Below are 23,719 nucleotides of genomic sequence, written 5' to 3'. Positions count from 1 at the left end.
CGAACTATTTTTCTTTCTGTACATCAAATTAGTAACTGTGTATAATTCAATTGCGCCGGTTCGTGAGTTACCGTAGGCGTATCCTGAACTTTCTATATTCGTTTGTTTTTTCGTATTTAGGACAGATTCCTATAAACGTTTGCTTTTCGCATATAGGCTTGCTTCCAAATAATCGTCTGCTTTTTATCAAAGTTTATACAGGAAGGTTCAATTGCTGTAGAACACCCGTTCATAAGACAGGTTATTCTCTTAAAATGTTAGAAAACTGTTAATCTGATTAACATATCAACCGTTACGCTATTCACTCCTGTGAGGGTTAACTACGTTTTCTAACTTTTCTCTGATTGAAACTATTTCACTTAGCTTTACTTTTGGCCCCTCTTAGAAATCTCTGTAGCCTCGACATCAATAACTTAAAAACAATTTCCAATAATCGTCAGCTTTTAACTCTCTTATAATAAAAACACAAAACAATATTAACTCACAAATTAATATGACCTACACTAAACCATCTGTTATATCTTACATAAATCCTTCCTCAAGAGAAATATTTATAATGTTTTTTTCACTATATAAAAATATTGTTTTCAGTTTAATACTAAGTCTTCTCATAATCTACACCAATATTTATAGTTTCTTTGTCTGTCCTTTCTAGTTTAGGGTCTCTAGTATGGCTTCATCTTTATAGGATACCTCGTCTTTATCTTGACCTTGTGTTGCCTGAAGTCTGTCTTTTCTCACCTATTTGTATTTCACATATGTATCGTCTCTACCCAGTGCTTTTAGGTCTAGTAGGTCCTTATCTTCTATAATGAAGTCATTGACTTCAGATTTTGTTTCTATGAAAGCCACACCTCCCTCGTCAATCTGCACCACAACAGCTATATTTGTAAGGTATTCTATCTCGAAGTGCCTCTTCAACAGATTGGCATGGTATACCATGGTTATTTCATGAAGTTTCACTTTATAGTGCATTCTGTTTACGTCTTTCTGTACTATGAAAAGCCCTTGTTGTCTGTAAATAGCAGGACTAAACACCTTCTATCTGACCTTGAAATGTTGACCATTGGCCTTCTTGGTGTAGAAGCATTTTTACTGTATTTGACTTTCTCAATAGAACTGCTTTGATAGGCCTTGTTCAATACTCTTTTTTTTTCCATTCTACTGTTTTGTAAACCTCTTTGCATTTTGTATCATGCTTGACTTTCTATTAGGCACTGTCCTGAAGTTTTTGTCGTGAAGGGTATTCCTTCTGTACTTTGTTCAAATTTTTACTACCTGGTATGTTTCCTATCACCAAGTTGTATATTGTCTGATACACAGAGCTTCAATATATTCTACATAATATTGAGTATTCACCTTTGTTTTTGCTATGGGAAACTTTCTCACTGTCCTATCAATTAGCACACAAAGGTGTACCTTGCATGTCATCTAATCCTCAGATACTAGACTGGTTCTCATTGCTGCACTACTGCATCTATTGTCTTGTAGAACCTTCATTTTCTTGTCTCTGACATAATTTTCACATATTAGTATATTATTTATTCACACCTCTTTATATATGCAGTATACACCAACCACTGTTGATCCAGTTGCTAACTTGAGCTGGCCATTAGTCATGCACTGAATAATTATGATGATGACACTACCTTCTTGTAGTAAATCTGACGAGTTGTCTTGATTATGTTTCTTATGGCAGCAACAGCTATAGTGACAGTCACTCTTTTCCTGTTTCTTACCAATATTGTCTTGATAAATAGCTCTGGCTGTTTTATATTGAGATTTGTACTTTTCCTGTTGGTAATGGACTTGCACAATTTTGCAGTGTGTCCCATTTTATAAGATAAACGTAGCATCTCTTCTCCATTTGGTTTGTTAACCTCCTGTTACCTTTGGTAGATTTCTGTTCTTAAGCAACCACCACTGGCTTAGAATTTAACTGTATATTCTTGGACTTGCCAGTTATACTCCCTCGAGGGGTTTCTGTATACTGTTCTGACAACTTGAACATCTCTTCTACGTGTTTTGGTATTCTTTCTTTTAGGAATAGTCATAACTGTTAAATGTTTAGTCATGAACTGTTCACGTACTAATATGCCTGCTAGACCCTGTTTTCACATTTGGCCATGTTAATCTATCTGGTGAAATATTGTACATTTGCTACGAACTGAAATACAGTTACTGTCTTTCAGGTCCAACATATTTAAAGTTTTGGTAAAACCTTCGGGAAGTTCATATACTTTCAGTAAAACCACTTTCGATTTGTCATAGTGCATGGCATCTTTTGACGTTATGCCTGCATATACTTGTAGACCCTTTCATGTGTGAAGTGGGCCGAAACAAACTGCTCAGTCGCCTTTGCACCAGTTCTGGCTTGGGCGAATATCTCATATCTATCTAGTAAACGTCCATGGCATCTTTCTGATCATCAGATTTGGTCAGCTTGAGCAGGTGCACAAAATTGGGTAAGAAGAAAAGGAGAGAGAGGAAAGACTGGAAATAGAGAGAATAAGAGCACAAATTTGAGACTTAAAAAGCTCTTTGTTCTTTCTTAATGTATTTACATTCTTTCATTTTCTTCTTTTAGCCTCTCTTCTCTGCTTACACCCTCTTTTTATTTCTTGTTGTTTAAAAAAAACTCATTGTTCACTGTCTTTTAACCCTAGACGCTCTTCTCTTTCTTTCCATTTATCAAAATTTGACATGGTTAGATAAAGTAATTGTAATCTCCACACCATTTGCATTACTACTGCTACTACAGTTGTAAATATATATAAGCCTACTTATTCCCGCTGTCGTTCACATCTTTTCTACCGCCGTTTATCACTGTATAATCTTAGTTGTGGCTTGTCAAATGTCAAAACTTTACTTTCTGAGTACTAGTAATATACGTATGTATATAAATTGTGTTTGGCTAAGGATTGTTCTATAGTAGGTGTCTATGATTTGTTCGTGATAAATTTGATAGTAATTGAACAGCACGTACTCATTTCAAAATAATATTCAAAACAAATTAAATGTATGTAACAAAATGTTGTACTCTGTCTATGTATATCATAGTTATATCTTAAATATTGTACAGTTCTCTTCTTTCCAAACGTATCTTTAGGCCAATTCAGTTGATAAGCCAAACTTTTTCCCTATGCACATCAAATTAGTATCGGTGTATAGTTCATTTACGCTGGTTCGTGAGTTACCACAGATGTATCCAGAATTCCTCTGCTTTTTTTTGTATTAGGCCAACTTCCAATAAACCTCTGCTTTTTGCATATAGGCCTACTTCCAAGTAACCATCTGCTTTTTGTCAAAGTTTACACAGGCAGGTGCAATTATTTTAGAACACCCTTTGACGTGGCAAATTATTTTCCTAAAATGTCTGAAAACAGTTAATCTCACTTAACACATTAACTGTTACGCTATTCACTCCTACGACGGTAACGTTTAGTTTTATAACTTTTTTCTGCTAAAACTGTTTTTCACTAGACTTTACTTCTGGCGCTCTACCCGCTCTCTGGTCTCTCATCTGGTCATTGCTATTTATTTCTGAGGCGTTCTAGAAATCTCCGTAGCCACGAAACAAATAATTTACAAATACAACTTCCAATAATCATCTGCTTTTAATTTTCTTATAATAAAACATAAGTGAACACTCATAAATATTAACTCATAAATTAATTAATACTACCTGCACTAAACAGTCTGTTATACATGACAAGCAGAAATAAGATTCATTACAATAAAATCTTTATATCTCGTGATATTTATAATGTTTGTTGTTCATTTCTATTGGAAAGTTACATAATTTATTACAAAGGTAGATGTATCTGTACCCTTCAAAACAATCGAACTTCTTTTCCACGGGACTTCGTCTCCAGGAACGTCCATTCGAACTTTGTTGTTTTTGGGCACATCCTTGGCTTGTTTTGGAGGAATCTTGATCATTTTTTATAGTTTTGTAATACGAGTCTATCCCAACCCCTCTCGATTCGTGGCCAGAGTTGGTTTTTGTGTAAAAGAAAACTGCAAAATGCACATAAACACACCAAAATTCAAACAAAAACCATGGAGATCAGACATTGCACTGATAACTATTTTTTAAAATATATATTCAATTTATGGAAGCTATTTTAAACATGTTAACAACATATACAACTAACGTTTTTATCCTCTACAGCTAATAAACATATTATTATTTTATTTTTTACGAATTAAGTGATGATTTTGGAAAAATGATAATGTTAGCATTTTCTTGTACGTTTTATCTCAGAACATAGATATAAAAGTAAACTGTGTATTTTAGTTAAACTTAAAACCATTATTGTTGTAACGTTTTTCTTTTTTGGAAGATGGGTCCTTTTAATCAGTATTGTGACAATAATTCAAAGTCGAGTCCAGTAACGGATTAGTTTATTTCATCTTTAATGTGTGTACACGCTTGTATTTTTGTGTATCTTGTAGGCCTAAGCTGGCAAATTATATTCGAACGGATACAAGATTAAAGTAAAAATAAAGTTAACACTCCTACGAAAAGACGTTTCTAGTCCTGATTTCTCCAAGTCCGTTCCCCTGGCTGTGGTTTTGCTAGATAGTAGATAGGGACAGTGGGAATCTCGTTAATCCATTCATTAATGGATTTAAATGGCAATTTCATTTAAATACAAAATTATTAGCCTAATATTAATAACCTTTCAAGTTGCTCTGGGGCCTATTAGGCCCCACTTTTCGTAGGAGTGTTAATTGTACAATCTCATTACTAATCAATAGAGTAATTGAATATATGATAACCAATATTCAATCAAACATTTCACTCAATGATTAGCACCAGTAACTGAAAACTAAACACTTAATTCAATGTTTCGCTGATCTTCGGTACATATAATGTAGACTCCTTTCCAGATATTTCGGAAAATTACTTGACTTTCGTGATATCATTTAGAACATTCTAGGCCAACTTCCTACATATTTACTTGATCGTAAGTCGTATACCCTCTAACTAACATCCAAATTAAAACATTAAAAATGTAACTTCCAACAGGTTGTATCATGTGCATTTTAATTTCAGAGTTGATTTTAAAAAATGGGTGTTTTCACTTTTGTTTAAAACAGTGGTTCTTAACCTGGGGGTCGTTTGAAGTTTCTCAGGGGGTCACGAAAGGTTTGGGAATTATTGGGGAAATCATGGAGCAGTTTGAAGTTTTTGTAGCAAGTGTCTATAACTGCCCACCAATGAGAAACACGCTGAAGTGTGGCAGTTGAACCGCGTCGAGATGCTTGTTACGCAACCACCTGTCTAATTTTGAGTAAAAATTTTCATATATTACAACGTTTTGAATTGCCTAAATGTTTAACTATATAATATTAATACATCGAACTTAAAATTTAAATATAAAAGTTTCCATCGTATTTAGTATATTTTCTCATTATATCAACCCTCACACTGAGCGAATCAGTAGGTTTTGTATGATGTGCAGTAATTCCATGGATTTTGCATTTGTTTAGCACTTGTAGTACTTCTCAGGGTAATTTATTTGTAACATTTTCAATAAATTAGGATTTTTATATAGTTTTGTTTTATTCTACCTTTACGCAAAGTTCATCATTACAAAAATTATTATAGGGGTCACGGTAATACTCTGGAGAGACTCGGGGAGTAAGACGATGAAAAAGGTTAAGAACCACTGGTTTAAAAGTGGTTAAAGTAGATCAAAATGCATTTATGTCAGATTAAAACCAATTTCCTTAAGATTAAGGAGGTTATTTACACTTAACTAAAATACGCGGGTTAATTTTATATTTCTTATCACAGAGATAACGTACAAGAGTGTTTATGTTCTGCCTACTATTTAACTGTCATCAAAATCCTTTATATCAGAAACGTTGAATTGAATCTTTAATGAAAGCATTTTTATCTCCTTCGACCATATTTTGAAAGACAAAAGTGAAAGTTTTCGTGCATAACAATAAGTTTGTAATTATTATGGACATAAATATATATGTTTGTTTATATTATTGCATTAACTACTTAAGATTATTTAAACAAACACGAGCCACCACTAAAACTGTCAAAATCCAGTACGAAAAGAAAAAGCATACTAACAAAAGCCAAAGTTATTTTATCAATAAAACAAACAAAAACAAAGCACCAGGAACTGATTCAATACAATTAGTATTGTTAAAGAAAGCTGCTCATATATTGTTTGATCACTTAACAGCAAAATGTAATATGTTCCTAAGTTACTTGTGTTTTTGAAGGAAGGAAAACCAGAGAATAAGCCGGAAAATTACAGACCAATCAGTTTAACTAGTTTAAGTAAACGTTTAGAACGAACAATTAGCAATATTACCTCAACGTGTCTAGAGATCACATCAAAATTATCTGATGTTCAAAAAGGTTTTAGGAAATTTTGGCAAACAATTGATCATTTAATTAAGCTCATAGAAACCATAACAGATAGCTTTAATCAAAATTAATGCACTTCCGCTTACTTTCTCGATACAGAGAAAGCACTAGACACTGTATGGCACAATGGTTTAAGATTCAAATGAAAATAATTGGAATTACCAACAGGGGTTATTCTCTGGTTATCCAACTTCCTAGACAACATAAAATGTAGAGGACACCTACTCAAAGTATTTTACTTGGCGGGTGTTTCTCAAGGATAATTAGTTAGTCCTATCCTGTACATCATGTATATTAGAGTGTTGCGTGTTATTATTTATCTGGAACTCTTGAGAGGTTTCAGAGACTTGTAATATACTAACTGTAGCAAACCAACAATATATCACTGTCTCTCCGCGTGTTACAATTTATGAACTTTTACTTTACAATAATGTTAAACGTATTGTTGATTCTTGCACTCGAGAATCTTTTACTGATTTAGAGATCATACAGGACTTTAGTAATACACATTTAACAATACAAGTTACATGCATTTCTAAATATATATATTAAAATGAATGAAACATACATATTAAAATAAATATATAACAGTAAATCCGTTACCTTGAGACATGCTATTAAATGATATAAATTATAGTACAACTTCACAGTTTGCTGATGATGTGGCTATCTGGAAGAGTTCTAACACACCTGTAATACCATCGAACAACCTGATACCAGTTCTCAGTCAGAAAACAGTGTTGTTATAAATATATAATTAAAATTAATATATCGAAAGTAAAATTAATATTATTTGCAAAATCACCCAAATTACATTGAAATCCACCCAAATTTTATCTAAACAGAGCTTTTGTTGATATCAGTCAATCATAAAAGTTTCTAGGTCTAAAGTATGATTAAAAGTTAAGCTGGAGATAAAGCTGAAATAACTGAAAAGTGTGGCAACGAGCAAACTATCTTAAAAGACAAACAGGTAAATAAATACAAGTAGCTTCTACACAAAACATTATTAAATGTATAAACAGTAATTAAATCAGAAACAGAATAAACATGTCCAGCAAGATAAACTGTTGTAAAAAAAATCTGAAGAAATTACAAATAATACATATTCAATAATAACCACAACGTTCTGAGTACCACGATCCACAAACTCAACATTCTTATATAATTATGCAAATTTACACTTGCTAACACACAGACTGATAGTTTGCTCGTTCCGCCACTTTAAGAAAAATGTATACAAAAAATATTTATTAACTGAAATAGGTCGCTGTATCACACATGATGTTGATGGGGCAAAATGCCTCTCTCTATTAAATGTTTTGCATTCAAAATAAGACCAACCGCTCTAGACATTAAAATAATGTTAGCTCCAAGAATTATGTACCACCAACGTATTTTAAGGGATATATATGTGAAAATGTGCGCTGGTGGAAAAGATATTTATTTTCGGAACTGTTTGTGATCATATAAGACCAAATTAAGAAAATACCTCGTTACGAACTGTTTGTTATCATGCGAAACCAAGCTAAGCGATGAATCTAAAATTTCTCTTAATGCTACTAGAGTTATATCCAAGGACACGGCCCTGAAAAGGTGAAGAAGAGAAATGTAAGTGTTGCTAATATTATCAACAGCGTTTAATATTTTTTTAGTAGGAAGGAAGAGGTCAAAAGTGTACCTTACCTCCCCAAGGTTCACAACGACCAAAATACGGTGCCGACACCTTTATATATTAACCACAATGTATAATATATGTGTATTTACATTGTTTGTTTCTTTTTAATTTCGCGCAATTTACACGAGGGCTATCTGCACTAGCAGACCCTGATTTAGCACTGTAAGACTAAAGGGAAGGCAGTTAGTCATCACCTCCACCACCAACTCTTATGCTACTCTTTTACCAACGAATTGTGAGATTTACCCTCACATTATAATGACCCCATGGCTGAAAGGGAGAGCATGCTTGGTGTGACGGGGATTCGAACCCGCGACCCTCAGATCAAGAGTGTAGTGCCTTAACCATCTGGCCATGCCGGGCTTGTATATTTACATAACCGTAATATGTGCTTTAAATTTTGTTATAATTATTCATGCTGTTATTATTTTTTAAATATTTAAAACTTATCTGCTGCCGTAACATACGTTTTATATAGAATATGATTTTAATATTGAAACATCTCTTTTATTGAATGTACACAAACAAATTAAGGTACTACAGAAGAAAATACTTTTGACCACTTTAAAATTACACACGCATACGTCTATAAGAAATTTGGTCTGTTAATTAAGTTTTCTGAAATACTAACTTATTGATTCTCCAGTTTCTGTGATTAATGTATAGAGTTGATGTAAGTAAATAAATCATATTGATAATAAACAAGTTGGTATTAAATAATTGTTAATAAAATCTGAATTGTTATGTGTAATGACTTAAATGAAACGGGTATAAATTACAGTTCATGCCGAAACGCTTGTTCAAGCAGTTAGTGATAGCGTCTCAATCACTGTCGTTTTGTATCCCAGCCAGCTTGATGAGCTCTGGAATTTGACGAAACACTTAGTACACATGTTGCAGATATTGGATGTTTGATATATTGTTACATTCTTCTTCATTTTCATATATTCTTATGATGACACAAAATGACATTGAAAAAACACACACACACATATATATATATATCGGGTTATTCACTTGGTTTACATGGAAGGCCGCAAAAAAGTGTTCTTTTTATGGGTCAAACTCGGGTGTACAATGACGTATAAACGTATAAAAATGGATTGGTGAGTCATTGCCTTTTCAGCAGAAGTGTTACCATCGCATAAAGGAAGAAGTAGCCCTAGACCCGTCTAACAAATTCATGATGGATGCAGTTACTTAAAACTAAAATGTGTACAAGACAAACATTTCCATAGTAGTACAGGTACTGTGAAGGGCGACCTTACTGAAGCCTCAAAATTATTTTCCGTTCTCTGCTCTTGGAGCAGATGTAAGTAGCAAGTCAGTGTAATTAGCAGTATTATAATTATTATTTGTATGTTATTAATTATGACATTTGCAATGATAAAAAATATTGTTTGTATATTTTATTATAAAATACGTTTAAAACTGATGTAAATGTACTGCTGTTAAAAGAGTATAAACGTGTAGGTATGGGAGTCATTTTTAAAAATGTAGAACAAACTGGGTTGGAATTCCTGATGTGTGGTAGGTCAAACACCCTTTCTAAAACACGCACCTTCCCTTCCCACTAGCTGTTACATTGTTTTGCAACTGGGTGAGGAGACTAGTGTCGTTACAGCTCTTCTGAATGTGGATTTGGGAACAAAACATTAAAGTTGGACCTCAACCCTCCTAAAAATGTTTAATTTGAGGCTTGGGAACAAACAAGCATGGATAATTGTACTCCACCGCTTTCTCTCTGTCTTTACACATACACTAACAATGCAAGAACGCGTTTAATCCATGACGTTTAAAACATTAATTTCTTCTTATTTACCAAGTTGTTAATGCGCGACTAGAAGCAACTATAAATCACTATTGTCGCGAAAAATGTCTTGATCCACGTGAAACTGAGTCAAAATAAGAAATCTTAAACTCGCAGTTTCACCGTGTTTGTTTTTTCAAAATATTGACATCACATTTTCAAAGATAAAAGTGGTGTTTATTATACAATAATACGAAAATAGTCACGACGTACTCGATTATATAGTGACATTGTTTGGGGGCTTTGTTTAATAGGACATAAACAACAGCAAAGCTGTAGTTTTAACAGGAACTTTGTTGCCACACCACCAGTAAATTTGTAATGAACTGAACATCGCAATGAAGACTAACCCGAATATAACAGTGTCATAGCATTATACTTGAACCTCAAAGAACTTTTATCAAGTATAACAGAACGAAGATTATTTTAGTCTGAAAACATCCTGTTATTGAGAAGGATATCTTTTTTTTATGGCTAATTGTATTAAATCTGTTTGTAGTTCTAGCACTGTTGTTTTTCTCTACTCTTTGTCAGATCTATCTGCTTTTGGAGTAAGGTTGCTAACTCAATGATTAGCAAGTAGATAGAGCATTAAGGTTTAATTTTAGCTCAGAAGTAGAATGGAAATTACTTATCAGTAAATTGGAGAAGTTTCAAGATATTACGGAAATTATATGGTTCCAAATTTGACCACCTTGCGAAGAGAAGATATACTGATCATTCAAAACAATTTTTCATGCTCATTACACTTGCTTCGAATTGTTTGTTTTTTTAAGTTTTATTTTTGTAATTTTGATATCAGTTAAAGGGCACATGGCATTAAGATATTAGGTTGAGGAATAATTCGTGAGCGGTTTTAAATAATTTCATTCAAGCATTACATGCAAGGCTATACAATACTTCAATGCATGAACACATTACACCCAAAACATTTATTATGATACTTTATTACATGTAATACCTAGGTATATAGTATGCATTGTTTTAAACGAAATTGCAAGAAATTAAATGCGAAAAGCAGATGGTGTCGAAAATGCTCGATTTTGTCCACTTGACAGTCCATTTAATGAGCTGAAAATGAAAGCAAAAATTAAAGACATATGAAAATCAAACACACCATCTATTAGAGCAAAAAATTATCTACCAAATGACATGAAATATTTTGCGAAAGCGTTTCATTTATAAATATATTTGTTTAACTTGAAAAAACGCTCACGAATTATTCTTCAACCCAATACAAAAGTTTAATAAATGTGACAAGGGACAGTAAAACAGTTGTTTCTAATCATTAGAGTACTTGTAACTGCATAAAAGATCAGTCGTGAAGTTATGCAAGTTTATGATGTTTGTAACGCAATTGGCGTTTCCGTAAATGTGACCAACGATTATCAGTATTTGAGCTTGTGAAAACGTTAAGAAAGAAACATTAATTTACTGTCTTTACTGGATTGGACTTTGTTTTTGTTTTTCACCAAATAATATAAAATAACTTACCACGGAAAGAGTAGTGTTACAATAATATATACCCCTGTTCTATTAAAGGCTATTTTAGGTGAAGAAATATGTAATCGATTTAAGTCATTTAGCATTAGCGTCGATGTCACACATTTTTATGTGCAATCTGTTATATATTACAATTTATCTCAGTAAGAAATTGCGCTAGAGGTTATTAAAAGAGATAAAAGAAAAATATTGAAGGTAAAAAATCCATCGAGAAGTTAACTGCAGTTGACTATGTATTTATAATTGTCTCAAACCAGTGTCCAATTTATTATGTTACGCATTACGATTTCATATAGCCGGAAATTTTAATTTAGAAGTTAATTCAATGTCGATATGTATCAAATTTATATTTGCCAACAAGATTGATACACGCGGTTTTCTGTCATAGCACAAATATAATATACAAACAACAATCCAATTTATAATGACAATCATCACAAATAACAATTTATATACAAATGTACAAACAATACTGAGTCTTCTGTCTGGTCTGGAACTGAATATTTTATTGACGAATCACGAGGCGAAATTCTATGTTAGATATACAGGAACAATTCACTTGACGAGAGTGCTAACTAGCTCTATTCTTGTCTGGCCTTAAGTATTTACAAGTTGACTTTTCACAGAGGAAAATAGATATCTAATGACTTCGTAGAAATACTAAGGTCCGAAGTTAATTCTCTAAAGTGAACGGTTCGTAATATTCGAAATCTATACAATCATGTTTGGTCAAATATCAGTAGTTTTTCAATTAATTACCGTTTATCACAGTTTAAGCTTCCGAGGTTTATTCGTAGTGTACTGACTGACTGTAGCAAACAATATTAACTTGTCTGTTCTCGTGTTGCGATTTATAAATTTTAGGCGAAGTTCTGTAAAGATCAGTTAGCAACAATGTAAAACATATATTGTTGATTATTGCACTCGAGAATCTTCCACAAATTTAAAGAACATGCGAGACTTCCGCGATGCATATTTAACAGTATAAGTTAGATGCATTTCTAAATATATATGAAACTAAAACAAACACAGATGTCAAAACAAATATATATAATAGTAAACACGTTACACATCGGTTAAATTATTCCCATGGATTTGATAGCTATAGTATAGGAAGACAGACGTGGTGAGAAAAACTAATGATCGTTTCGTTTGTAAAAGTTGAGGTGAAAAATTACAATTGATTTATTAGTTTCATCAAGTAACACTGTTGAAAAACAAGTCATATTGCTTGTTACTTTAGTTTTCTTAAATAAGGATTTTGGGTATACTTGCATATCGTGTTTGGTTTTTTTTTAGTTATAGAAAAAGAAGAATAATTACGTTTACGTATTTACATTGGAGGTAGCATCTTTTAATGGCAAACATTGTTTAAGAATAAATTGTGTTGAAATGAATTATTTTGTAACTCACAAAAGTTTCTGCGCCAAAGTTAACAAGCCCTAGTGTAGCTCGGTGGTTAGTGTGCCATACTGTGGATTGAGGATTCCTGTGTAGTTTGCTTTCTTTTTACTGCTAAAAAAATGAACTCGGCTCCGCACTTTGTGTCTATTGGTTGCACTGTGAGTGAATGTTAAATCCCACTATTCGATTAGACACAAGATGATGGTGAGTGCTGTTGAACAAATGCCTTCCCTTTGGCTTTTCTATTGGAAATTACCGAGCACAAATAGACTTTTTCAGTGGCTCTTATTTTTAAACAACAGCTAACAGTTAACACGACTTTATAAAAATCTGACCTTTCTTAAATATATTCTAAAATCGTGGTTTAAAATTGTTAACATAACAAGTGAAAAAAAAATTCAACTCCATAATCACTTAGTTTTCTTTAACTGAAACATTAAACGTAATTCTGTTGAATGTGGCAAATAAAACTGAGATAAATCGTGTAATTTTTATGATCATTTCATTTGTAAGGGCTGTTTAAATACAAATTTTGTATTTTGTACGAGATTAGTTAAAATGTTACAATTAAATATAACTTCATGTTGCTATTAAATACTGCGTTTTATATTGTAGTCAAGCTTCTAATAGCCTAAGGCGTGCATATCTTAGAGCCGGTTCAGTATATGAAATAAATGACCAATAACCAAACCACTCTCACTTTATTGCGTGCATACCAAGGTCTTAAGCTTTAGGTTATTGCCTGATAGGTGGGGCTTTTGGCTGATACTTGTTTCAAGGATTAATAGATAATAAAAAAAGTAAAGTAATTCGTGAAGTCCGACCAGTTCTTTGTATTGTGCACAATTGAAAAAAAACGAAAGACACATGATAACATGTAATACGCACATAGTGTGGAAAGTGTTTATCTTTTTCCTTGTATTTTTACATTGTTTAGACTGAAAAAAAAATGTACAGGTCGTAATGAAATAGATTTAAACTGTTAATAAAATCCTAGATATACATAGCTTATATAATGGTGTCTTTTATATGCTGATATAATGGAACATATCTGTTGTAATTATTCGTTATGACGAGAAACCCTCTTGAAGTAAAAATGCATTCTCAAGATATTAACACTTTAATTAAAATACAGAACAACGTTTCCACCTTCTTAGGTCGTCTTTAGGTTAACAAAGAGACAGTATGCAACTGTTGAAAATACATGTTGTAATTATTGTTTTATTTTGTACAAAAAAAGTGATGTCTAAATGCCCTACTTCGTCTTTTTTTTTTAGATGTATAGTTGTCCTGGATTCGAAGTATCACTTATTAAATGTAGTGTACGTGTGTGCGCACAAAGAATACTCGATAGACTCCTGCATAATTCACTAAATTACTTTGCGAAAAACTGGCAAAAATGATCTTATGTGTGAACTAGATCGTTTCTGCATACATGATAGAGATAGCCCTAAGCGCCTCTCACCAGTAAATATTTACATTAGAAATAAACATTTAATCAGATCACCAAGTACCAGAATTAGAAATCCACATTAATTTTAAGCTAAAAAGATAGAATTAAAATGGTGTGTGTGTGTGTGTATATATATATTATTAGACTTAGATCAATGAGTGTGAAACTTTAAGGAACTTTACGCAAAGAGCAGGATCTTGCAATAACGAACTGTTACATTCGCATGAATATGAATGTGAACATTGCACTGAAATCGGTTGAAATAAGTGGCAGTTTATGTTAGTATTTGACAGAAGCCAGTAACATCTAACAGAGGGAAGGAAGAGGTCATATACAACTAACATTTTCAGTTCTTCAAGATCTAAATTCCGATGGATGGATGGTTTGATTTAAAGAAAAGAATACTTTCTGAAGTTAAAGAAATATTATGATTAAATGATTAAAGGGACATGCTTGGTTAACAGCCCTTTTCAGACGGGATGGGATAACATAATCCTATGCCCTGAGAAATTTGGATGGATCAGGGGCCGAATAATCCATCTGACTTGTGCTCGAAATGTGAAACTGAAAAGGAAACGATTTATTAATGGAATTATGTTCAACGCTATTAATATAATTAAACGTAGAAATATATATTTGCCGTATATAAGGTGTGGCTGCTAGAGTGGAAAATATTTTTGTTGTACTGATTCTATTTTGAGTTTTTGTTCTAGTATTTTTGAGCTAGATTGTTAATGCACAGGCCAATAAGGTTGTTGACATAAATTTGTGGGGTGTAATTTGTGAGACAATGCTCTTTTAACAGGAATGAGCTGTTTGATCTTGTTGTGTAATATGTTGGGCATATTACATGTAATGGGACTTCCATATTCATATAGAGGTCTGATGTAGGCTTTGTAAATTGTAATGGTTGAGTGGCTGCTACAGCTTTTGTTCATACCCATGATTCAGTGGAGGAATGTCAGACTAGTGCTCGTGTTCTTGAGAATATCGTTTTAGTAAGTGGACCGTGATAAGCATGAGTTTACTGTGATCCTTAAACATTTTGCGGTTCTTTAAAAGGATATTTAGGTGTTTTATAATATAAGTTTGACTTGTCTAATGTTTTTGATTCTTCCTATTTTCCTGTAAAATGCTGTTGCATGTGAACTGATTGGATTGAGAAGTTTTCTCCATTTGTTAAACTATTTACTAATTTATTCAGTATGTCTTAGACTTTGGGCATGACGGTAAGTGGATCCTGTGATGTGCTCCAGACGGCGATGTCATCAACATACTAAGATGAGTGGTATATATATTAGCTGTATCTCAGAACGGCTGGTATGGGTATGGGTATTAACACTTAAACTGTTATAAAGGAACACCTTCATACCTAATTAATAACCTAACATCCAACTGCAACACCCTCTACAATCCTGAATCCGTTTATACTCTCGTCCCTAAGACGTGTTAGGCAACGGTCAATTGCAAACTCTCTTTGCAAAACCTGAAGATGACCAAGGAAGGTCGAAAGGTTGTTCTCTGCTTATCAGTAAAAGTGTTAATAACTATACAAGCCGTTCTGAGATACATGTTTATTTCAAGTGGGTTTCTCTCGTCATCAAGTAAATATAAGCTGAATGAATGGTATATCATTTACAAATAAAATGTAGAATAGTGAGCTAAGGACAGTGGGCTGATGTTTTTAGTGGGAATGTATTGGACGTGATTTTAACTTTATAAATTCTATTAGTAATAAAACTAGAGAGCCATCTGATGATGGGAATATGGTTAGTTTTTAATTAACTTATATTTTATGGCATTATGCCAGACAGTATGAAATGCTTGCTTCACCTCTGAAAAGGTTGCCACTGTGGAGCGATTGCAGTTAAACCTTTGGTTTATAGGTGACACTAATATGTAGATTACTAGGTGATATTTTATCTGTCTGTGTTTCTGCTTCCATTTTAGTCATTACTGAGGATGTAATTGTTTTCTGAGTAATGTAGAAGTGCTTCTTTATTAATCGGAAGATGTCCTAATAAGGTCAAAATAACTTCCAGTGATAGGGCGCGTTTAATATTGAGGTGTTCGTGTAACGTGGGATAGATTTACTGGGAGGAATGACGTGTTAAGATTAGTGTGATCGGTGTTAATGTAGTTATTGATAGCGTCAAAATGTTTGCTATTAAAAGTAGAGTGGTTTATTGTGGTGAAAGTATTGGTGTAGAAGTGTGCGAACAATTTGGCTTTTTTGTCGTCATTGTGTGCTGCTTAATTACTGAAAATTATATTAGTGTTTACATAGCGTTGTTGCAGGCCTTTTTAAATTTAAGCCGGAGAAGTGTCGCGTCAGTCTTGGATGCGCCTGTGAATATATATAACGTGCCCCAGTTGTGTTGTTTATAAGGGTTTTAATTAGCATTTTTAACTTCATTGTTCGTATTGTTTATAAGGACTTTAGGTGAATATCACGTGTTGGGGCCTTCTTTCGTGGATTAGATGGTTTGTTTGAGGTGTGAGTTTCATGAATTTAAGTCAGGAGTGATAGTTTGGCTGGAAACTGAGTTCTTGATTGCATTGAAGATCGTGTTGACAAGAAGGGAGGTGTGTTTATTAATTTTTTGGGTGGTTGAGTAGTGTGTCTTCAGTTTTTCAGTTAGGGATTGAGAAATCTTGTATTATTTGAGTAAGATTTAATGAAGAAGTGGGAGTAATTGTACTTCGAGAAAGAAATAGGTTTGGTTTGTTTTGAATTTTGCGCAAAGCTACATGAGGGCTATCTGCGCTAGCCGTCCCTAATTTAGCAGTGTGAAACTAGAAGGAAGGAAGCTAGTCATCACCTCCACCGCCAACTCTTGGGCTAATCTTTTACCAACGAGTAGTGGGATTGATTACAACATTATAACGCCCCCACGGCTGAAAGGGCGAGCATGTTTGGTGTGACGGGGATTCGAACCCGCGACCCTCGGATTACGAGTTGAGTGCCTTCAGCTACGTCTAAGTCTAATATATCTTATGTCCCGCTCTGGTTTGTGTCATGTTAAGAGCTGCTGTCTGTTAGTAGGTAATGTAGTGCTCTTTCAGTTGTAATCATTGTGTTTTAAATTAATATCATTAGTTATTATTAAGTTCGGGTAATTATTAGTGATCGATCGTGTATACATGTTATCATGTAAAGAGGTTGGGGAAACATAGATGGCAAGTAGCGTTATGGTAGTCAGGTTATAGCAGAGGATGGGATATTGAGGGAATGCTATCTTTTAAGTTTTTGTATAGTAAGGTGATGGCTCGTTTTCCTGTTGATTAGGTGTGTGTAGAATATTGTAACCGAGTAGATTTAAGTTGCTGCTATTACTTCACAGTGCTTCCATTATATTGATAATGTCTGCTTGGATTTTATTGCTTAACTGAAGTAATTCATACTCTTTTGTAGACGTTCTTCTCAATTCATGTGGCATGAAGCTTGTTTTGTCCGATATAGTCTTAAACGATGTGGCGTATTTCCGTGAAATTTGTGTGTTTTCTTATAGCAAAGCCACATCAGGCTATCGAACCCCTGATTTTGGCGTTGTAAATCCGTAGACTTAACGTTGGCTGAATTCTGACGTGAATTGGTCAAAGAGAAGGTTCAAGTGAATGAGCTGTCCGTATCCGAACTTGTTGGCAAAATGTCCGGGTCACTGCTGAGGTAGTTCTCCTGGGCTTGTTGAATCATGGCAAAGCGATCAGGGGAAGACAGGGCAGAACCTATATGTGTTCTGACAAATAATCAGTGATGTCGAGAAAACCCACTTGTAGAGAAATATATATGTAAAAACGGCTCGTTTGGGTTGAAAAAATATTTTACGTAGAAGAGCGAACAACATTTCGACCTTCTTCGGTCATTGTCAGCTTCACAAAGAAAGAAAGAGGTAACTGACCGAAAACTGACCACATGTTTGGAAGGGGTTGTGTAACTGAGTATCGGAATGTAGAGGGCGGTGTTAGATGTTTGAATATATATAATTTTATTTTATTATATTTAATATAGGTATAAAGGCATTCCTTTATGTTGGTTTATTTTGGGTTTAAGTTGTTGTATAAGTAAGGCTTCTTTAATTTTGCGTTTGTTTATGTTTGTTTCTTTATTTAGTATTTGAGTGTTTTCTATGGTTAAGTTGTGTTTATTTGACTTGCAGTGTTCGAAAACGTGTGAAGGTGACTTTTTTATGTTCTTTGAATCTGGTTTCCATTTTTCTACTTGTTTCTCTAATATAGAAGTCGTGGCAGTTATCACATTGTATTTTATAAATACTGTTGGTGTGGTGTTTGTCAGTGTAGTTTTTACATAGTATAGACCTTAGTTTTGTGCCTGATTTTTGAATAAATTTGGGATCAACTGGAATGTCATATTTTGTTATTAGTTTTTTGCCAAATATTGGTTATTTGACTGTTGATGTTGGGAATATATGGTATGCAGCAGTATATGGTTTCGTGATTTTTTGATTCGTGAGATATATTTACTTTTGTTGGTTGATTTTGCTTTCTGTCTAGGTGCGTGCGTATAATGTTTTCTACGGTTTGTGGAGGAAACTTATTGATGTTGATGAAGTATTGTTTTATTTTGTCTAATTCATCGTTAATTTCATCTGGTGAGCATAGTTTTATGGCTGTGTTTATTTGTTTTCTTAGTGTGTTGAGTTTTTGTTTTGTTTCATGTGCTGAGTCCCAAGGAATGTATAGTCCAGTGTGGGTGATTTTTCGGTGGATTTCTGTTTTGAATTGTGTGTCGGTTCTTGTAATTTTGAAGTTAAGAAATGATATTTGATTGCTTTCTTCCTGTTCACATGTGAAGTTAATGTTGGGATGTATAGAGTCACTGTGATTGAAAAATTTAAGTATGTGTTCTGTAGATCTGAATCTCGCAACCGTGTCATCTACATATCTGTACCAGTATAGTGGTGGATGTAATGCTGTGTTAATTGCTTGAGTTTCAATTTGTGTCATAAAAATATTGGCTAGAACTGGTGATACTGGGCTGCCCATGCTTAGGCCATTTATTTGTATGTAGTTGTGGTTGTTGAACATGAAGTTTGTCTTTATCGTGGTGAATTCTAGGAGGGTTGCTAATTGGTTGCTGGGAATGTCTATAGTTGGGTTGGTGTCTCGGATATAGAGTTCTAAGGCTATCTTGCAGGCTTCAGTGGTTGGAACAGACGCCTCCTTAAAAAACTGAATTACAGACTAACTTTGGCAGATATAGGAACCATTGCATTAGCTTTTTGTTGCTCAAAAGTTTTAGTTTCTAAAAAACAGTTATGCAAAACTTCCTTATACACTGTTGTTGTGTGATTAACACACGTAGGAAATGAAGTAGATGTAAATTTTACATTGTGTATCTATTAATTTCTGTTATATGCTTACTATTGTGTTTTGGTTACGTATGTACCTTTCACATTTATTGCTTCTGTTGGTAGTTTACATGAATTTCTAATTAAATACCTTTTAAACTTAAATGTTTTGGAAACTTTCTAATCTTGAATTTTTTGGTAAGTACTTTTGAATTGATGCTTCTGTGGACCCTTCTTCATTATAAATTGTTGAAGTATACCGGGAAATATTTAACCCTAGAATTACTTGTGACATCATCGTATTCTTAAATGCATATTTTTAGATTCTCTTACGCGCCAAATTGCTGGTGAATCATTGGAATTGATTAATTCAATTCTTAACACATTTTATATCAGAAGGATTTGCCAGATGATCCCCCGCGTCTGAGCTTTGGTCATTGCCCCTCCCCTACATTATCCTCACAAGAATGAAAAACATGGCAATTTTATTTATTTACATAAAATGTTGACTCAACGTAGACGTGGCGCGACCTCTAACACTCTTCTAGTACATGTGAAACGTTTGTAAACAAAAATATTCTCAATATTGCAATTAATACCGATAATAGACGCTACAATGTCTTATATGCATTTCACTTGTAAAATTAGGTTTTTTCGCGCAATTTATTTGATTATTCCTCTACATTTCGTGTTGCAACAAACAGAAATATAAAATTAGTCAATATAATGTAATGTGTGAATCCTACCAATAGTGAAGTTATAAAAATGATGATAATTCCAGTGAAATAAATATTAGATCAAAGCTGGAAGCTTGAGTAGCAAATATAAATAGAAAAGTACTTTAATAAATTATTACTACCTAATTATTCAGAGAATCCCACGAGATAAGTAATTTTAGAAGAAAATTACTCCCACCATTGTAGAACCAGCTTACGTTCGTGGTTAAACACTTTCGAGAGGAAAAAAAAAGGACGTTTTTATGGCGAAGTAATTTGTAGATAAATTCAAATAAAATTATATTTATTTTATATATTATAAGTGGAGTAAGGAAATATGTGAAAACTGCCTTTACGTCAGACAACCAGGCATGTCGAGGACTTTATAATTTCTATCCTCAATCTTTACAAGTCAGGCCTGGCATGGCCAAGCGCGTAAGGCGTGCGACTCGTAATCCAAGGGTCGCGGGTTCGTGCCCGCGTCGCGCTAAACATGCTCGTCCTCCCAGCCGTGGCGGCGTATAATATGATGGTCAATCCCACTATTCGTTGGTAAAAGAGTAGCCCAAGAGTTGGCGGTGGGTGGTGATGACTAGCTGCTTTCCCTCTAGTCTTACACTGCTAAATTAGGGACGGCTAGCACAGATAGCCCTCGAGTAGCTTTGTGCGAAATTCCAAAACAAACAATCTTTACAAGTCAACGATCTTAAGTATGTGTGCGTGAAAACGTAAAGAAATTACTTGTAAGTTTTTACGGTAAAAATCTGTTGTTAGTTTAAACCAAGGTAATTTAATATATCCGTGTATAATGATGCTTCTAAAACTAAGCATACGTCCCCCGCTAAAATCGGGGGTTCGATTCTCCTCGGTTGATACATCAGACAGCCTTATGTGGCTTTGCTATGATAACACACACACACTAAGCATACATTCCTACATAATTATGTGAGAGAATGCTTGATTAAATTGAATATACAGATAGTAACTGCATACGAAGCAGCATGAAATTGTACATTCTCAGATACAGAGAAAGATTTTATTTATTTGTTCATGTTGAAGTGCAAAGCTACACAATGAGCTAACCTTACTGAACCAACCAAAGGTATCCCACTGTGATTTTTAGTGTATAAGTCCTAGAGCTCGTTGCTGATCCACTGAGAGAAGACAATGAATAAAAATGCTATACCAAGGGGCTAAAGCCTCTTAAATGTTTTCTGTAATAGATTTCTCCTTATACTTTATAGTTATGTGATATACAGTTTTTTAGCCTCTGCATAGTGGCTCATAGAATGGCTCTGAGTTACTTTTTTTTGGTTTTTTTTTTTTTTCAGGTAGAACCTTTTAGCTCATAACTGTCATTTCTTGACCAATTTGAGATTTAATTACGATTTTGGACTTAGGAGGTCAAACCCTTTTGATTAATGTTTTTCACCATGCCCAAAGTCCTCTAGATTAGTTTACTCTAATCCTGGCTAAACTAATTTCAATTTGAGAGTAGGGTTGCAGAGATCCTAATGAGTAATAAAATTGAACTGGGTACAAATGCACCCTACGCTTGATAATGCTGGTGCACACTAAAATAATTAATAAAAAAGGGGAAAAAAGTCTCGTAGATTAATTTGCTCTAATCCTGCCTAGAAGAATTCCAAGTGCTGTGGCTATCAAGGATTACCTCTTGTTTAATTCATAGCATAATGTCCTGTTCCGTTAATGTACATACAACTGCAATAATATTTTGAAGTACATGTCTTCATTACCCCTGCACCTTGTTTTAAAATTTGTCCATTCGGGTATGAATCCAAGGGTAACCCACAGTACCTATTCATACATGTAAACAGGGTTGTTCTGTGATTCTTGCAGTTTTCATTACAACAGGGTTTTGCCAGTCTTTAAATTCATAGTGATGTTGAGAAGCATTTGCAGACAAAACACTAAAGACAATCAGTTGTTGCAAATTCTGCTATCATTCTTAATTTGTATTTTTCAACATTAACTTTCATTGAATATAAGAAACCCTTTGAACACTATCTAATTTTATTTTTAAGTGATTTCATTAATTTTCTTAAATCAACCTTTACAATGTTGACACTGTAAAAGAACCTTTCTGTGTCGATTATGTGAAATATCATGTTAATTCAAGACCAGTGTGAATGGAATTTGTGTAGCTAATTTGTTTCAGCTGTGATTTCAAGCTTTATAATATTATTAGGTCTAGTAATCACATTCATAGCTGTAATATCTAACAGAGTAAAATAATAGGTTCTTATTGTTGGTATAGCTGATTATATTGAGTTTGAGATCCTTTCCTTATTACAGTGAAATAAATGTTAATCTTTGGTATTTGTTTTATCTGTTTTTCATATCATTACAAAACCAAAGAGCCAGAGATATGATAGAAAGTACAGTCATGCTATAGAAATTTGGAAAACTTATCTGAATATATTTTACTGCAGTTATATTCTAAACCAGTTATGGATGAATAAAATTATCAGTTATATTAACTGTGATAATATCATATGTATTAGTTAGTAATTCATAATATTTTTTTCTTTTTCTCATATCACCATTAAACACACTTTCTTGTTACTGCATGGAGCCAGCTGTGGTTTAATGTTTAGCATGTTGGGTTAGGAACAAGGTTCAAGGTTCAAAGCATCATATGCCACTGAATGCATTATATATTTTTAGTTGTTGGGGTTAATAAATATGACAGTTCATACTATTATTTGATTTATAAGATGGACAAACTCTTGTGGCAGTGAGTGTTGCTTGATTTAACTTGTAGGAGTTATTTTGCTCAATTTTTCAAATTTGTTTTGCTATATTCAAAATAAATAACTATTTTTGATGTATTAGTTGTTGGGGAAGTTACCAGACTAAGATGACTTGAAAATGATCATAGTATTATGTTAAAACTTGTTTGTGACCTGTAAGAAAACTTCAACAATTCCCTTTAAATTGTCATATATTTTGAAATTTGATTGCAATTGAAGTCAGAATTTGTTATGTTAATAGTTTATGGGTGGTGAGGTTTGTGAATAATTCTGTGTGGTGATATTAACACAATTAGACAAAACTTAGCATTCCTTCTTTAAAATATGTCAATTTGCACTACAGGAGGGGGAGGAGGTAAAGGAACATGGGGCAAACCTGGAAGTGAGTTAATTGTTGAAGAAGACGATATTGACAAAGATGTTCATGATCCAAACTATGATTCTGATATCCAGGTTTGTATTTATATATGTTGCATTCATTTACAAAAAAAGAAGTGTAGTCAAATGCTAATAGAGACTTGTATGACTTGGCTTGTAATTTGTTTCCAAAATAATTGGATGTATTATAAAATAACAAGTATTAAATACGGTCTATTTTAAGTGCTGCACTGTATCTTAATTATTATTCAAACATAGCTCAAACTGGGGGTTTCCTTAAGTTACTTACAA

At 33.5% G+C, this 23,719-nt stretch overlaps 1 protein-coding gene across 2 annotated transcripts in view; it reads left to right on the top strand.

Annotated features, from left to right (window-relative positions):
- LOC143244600 (programmed cell death protein 4-like) overlaps nucleotides 1–23,719 on the top strand; it is a 41,355-nt gene that overhangs the window by 2,836 nt on the left and 14,800 nt on the right. For both annotated transcript variants that reach the window (XM_076489580.1, XM_076489579.1), the window contains exon 2: nucleotides 23,394–23,503. In XM_076489580.1, the coding sequence (XP_076345695.1) occupies nucleotides 23,394–23,503 (110 nt within the window). The remainder of the gene's footprint in view (nucleotides 1–23,393; nucleotides 23,504–23,719) is intronic.

Source organism: Tachypleus tridentatus, chromosome 2 (genome assembly GCF_004210375.1).
Source record: "Tachypleus tridentatus isolate NWPU-2018 chromosome 2, ASM421037v1, whole genome shotgun sequence".
Lineage (NCBI taxonomy): Eukaryota > Metazoa > Arthropoda > Merostomata > Xiphosura > Limulidae > Tachypleus > Tachypleus tridentatus.
This window is presented reverse-complemented; position numbering and strand designations above follow the sequence as displayed.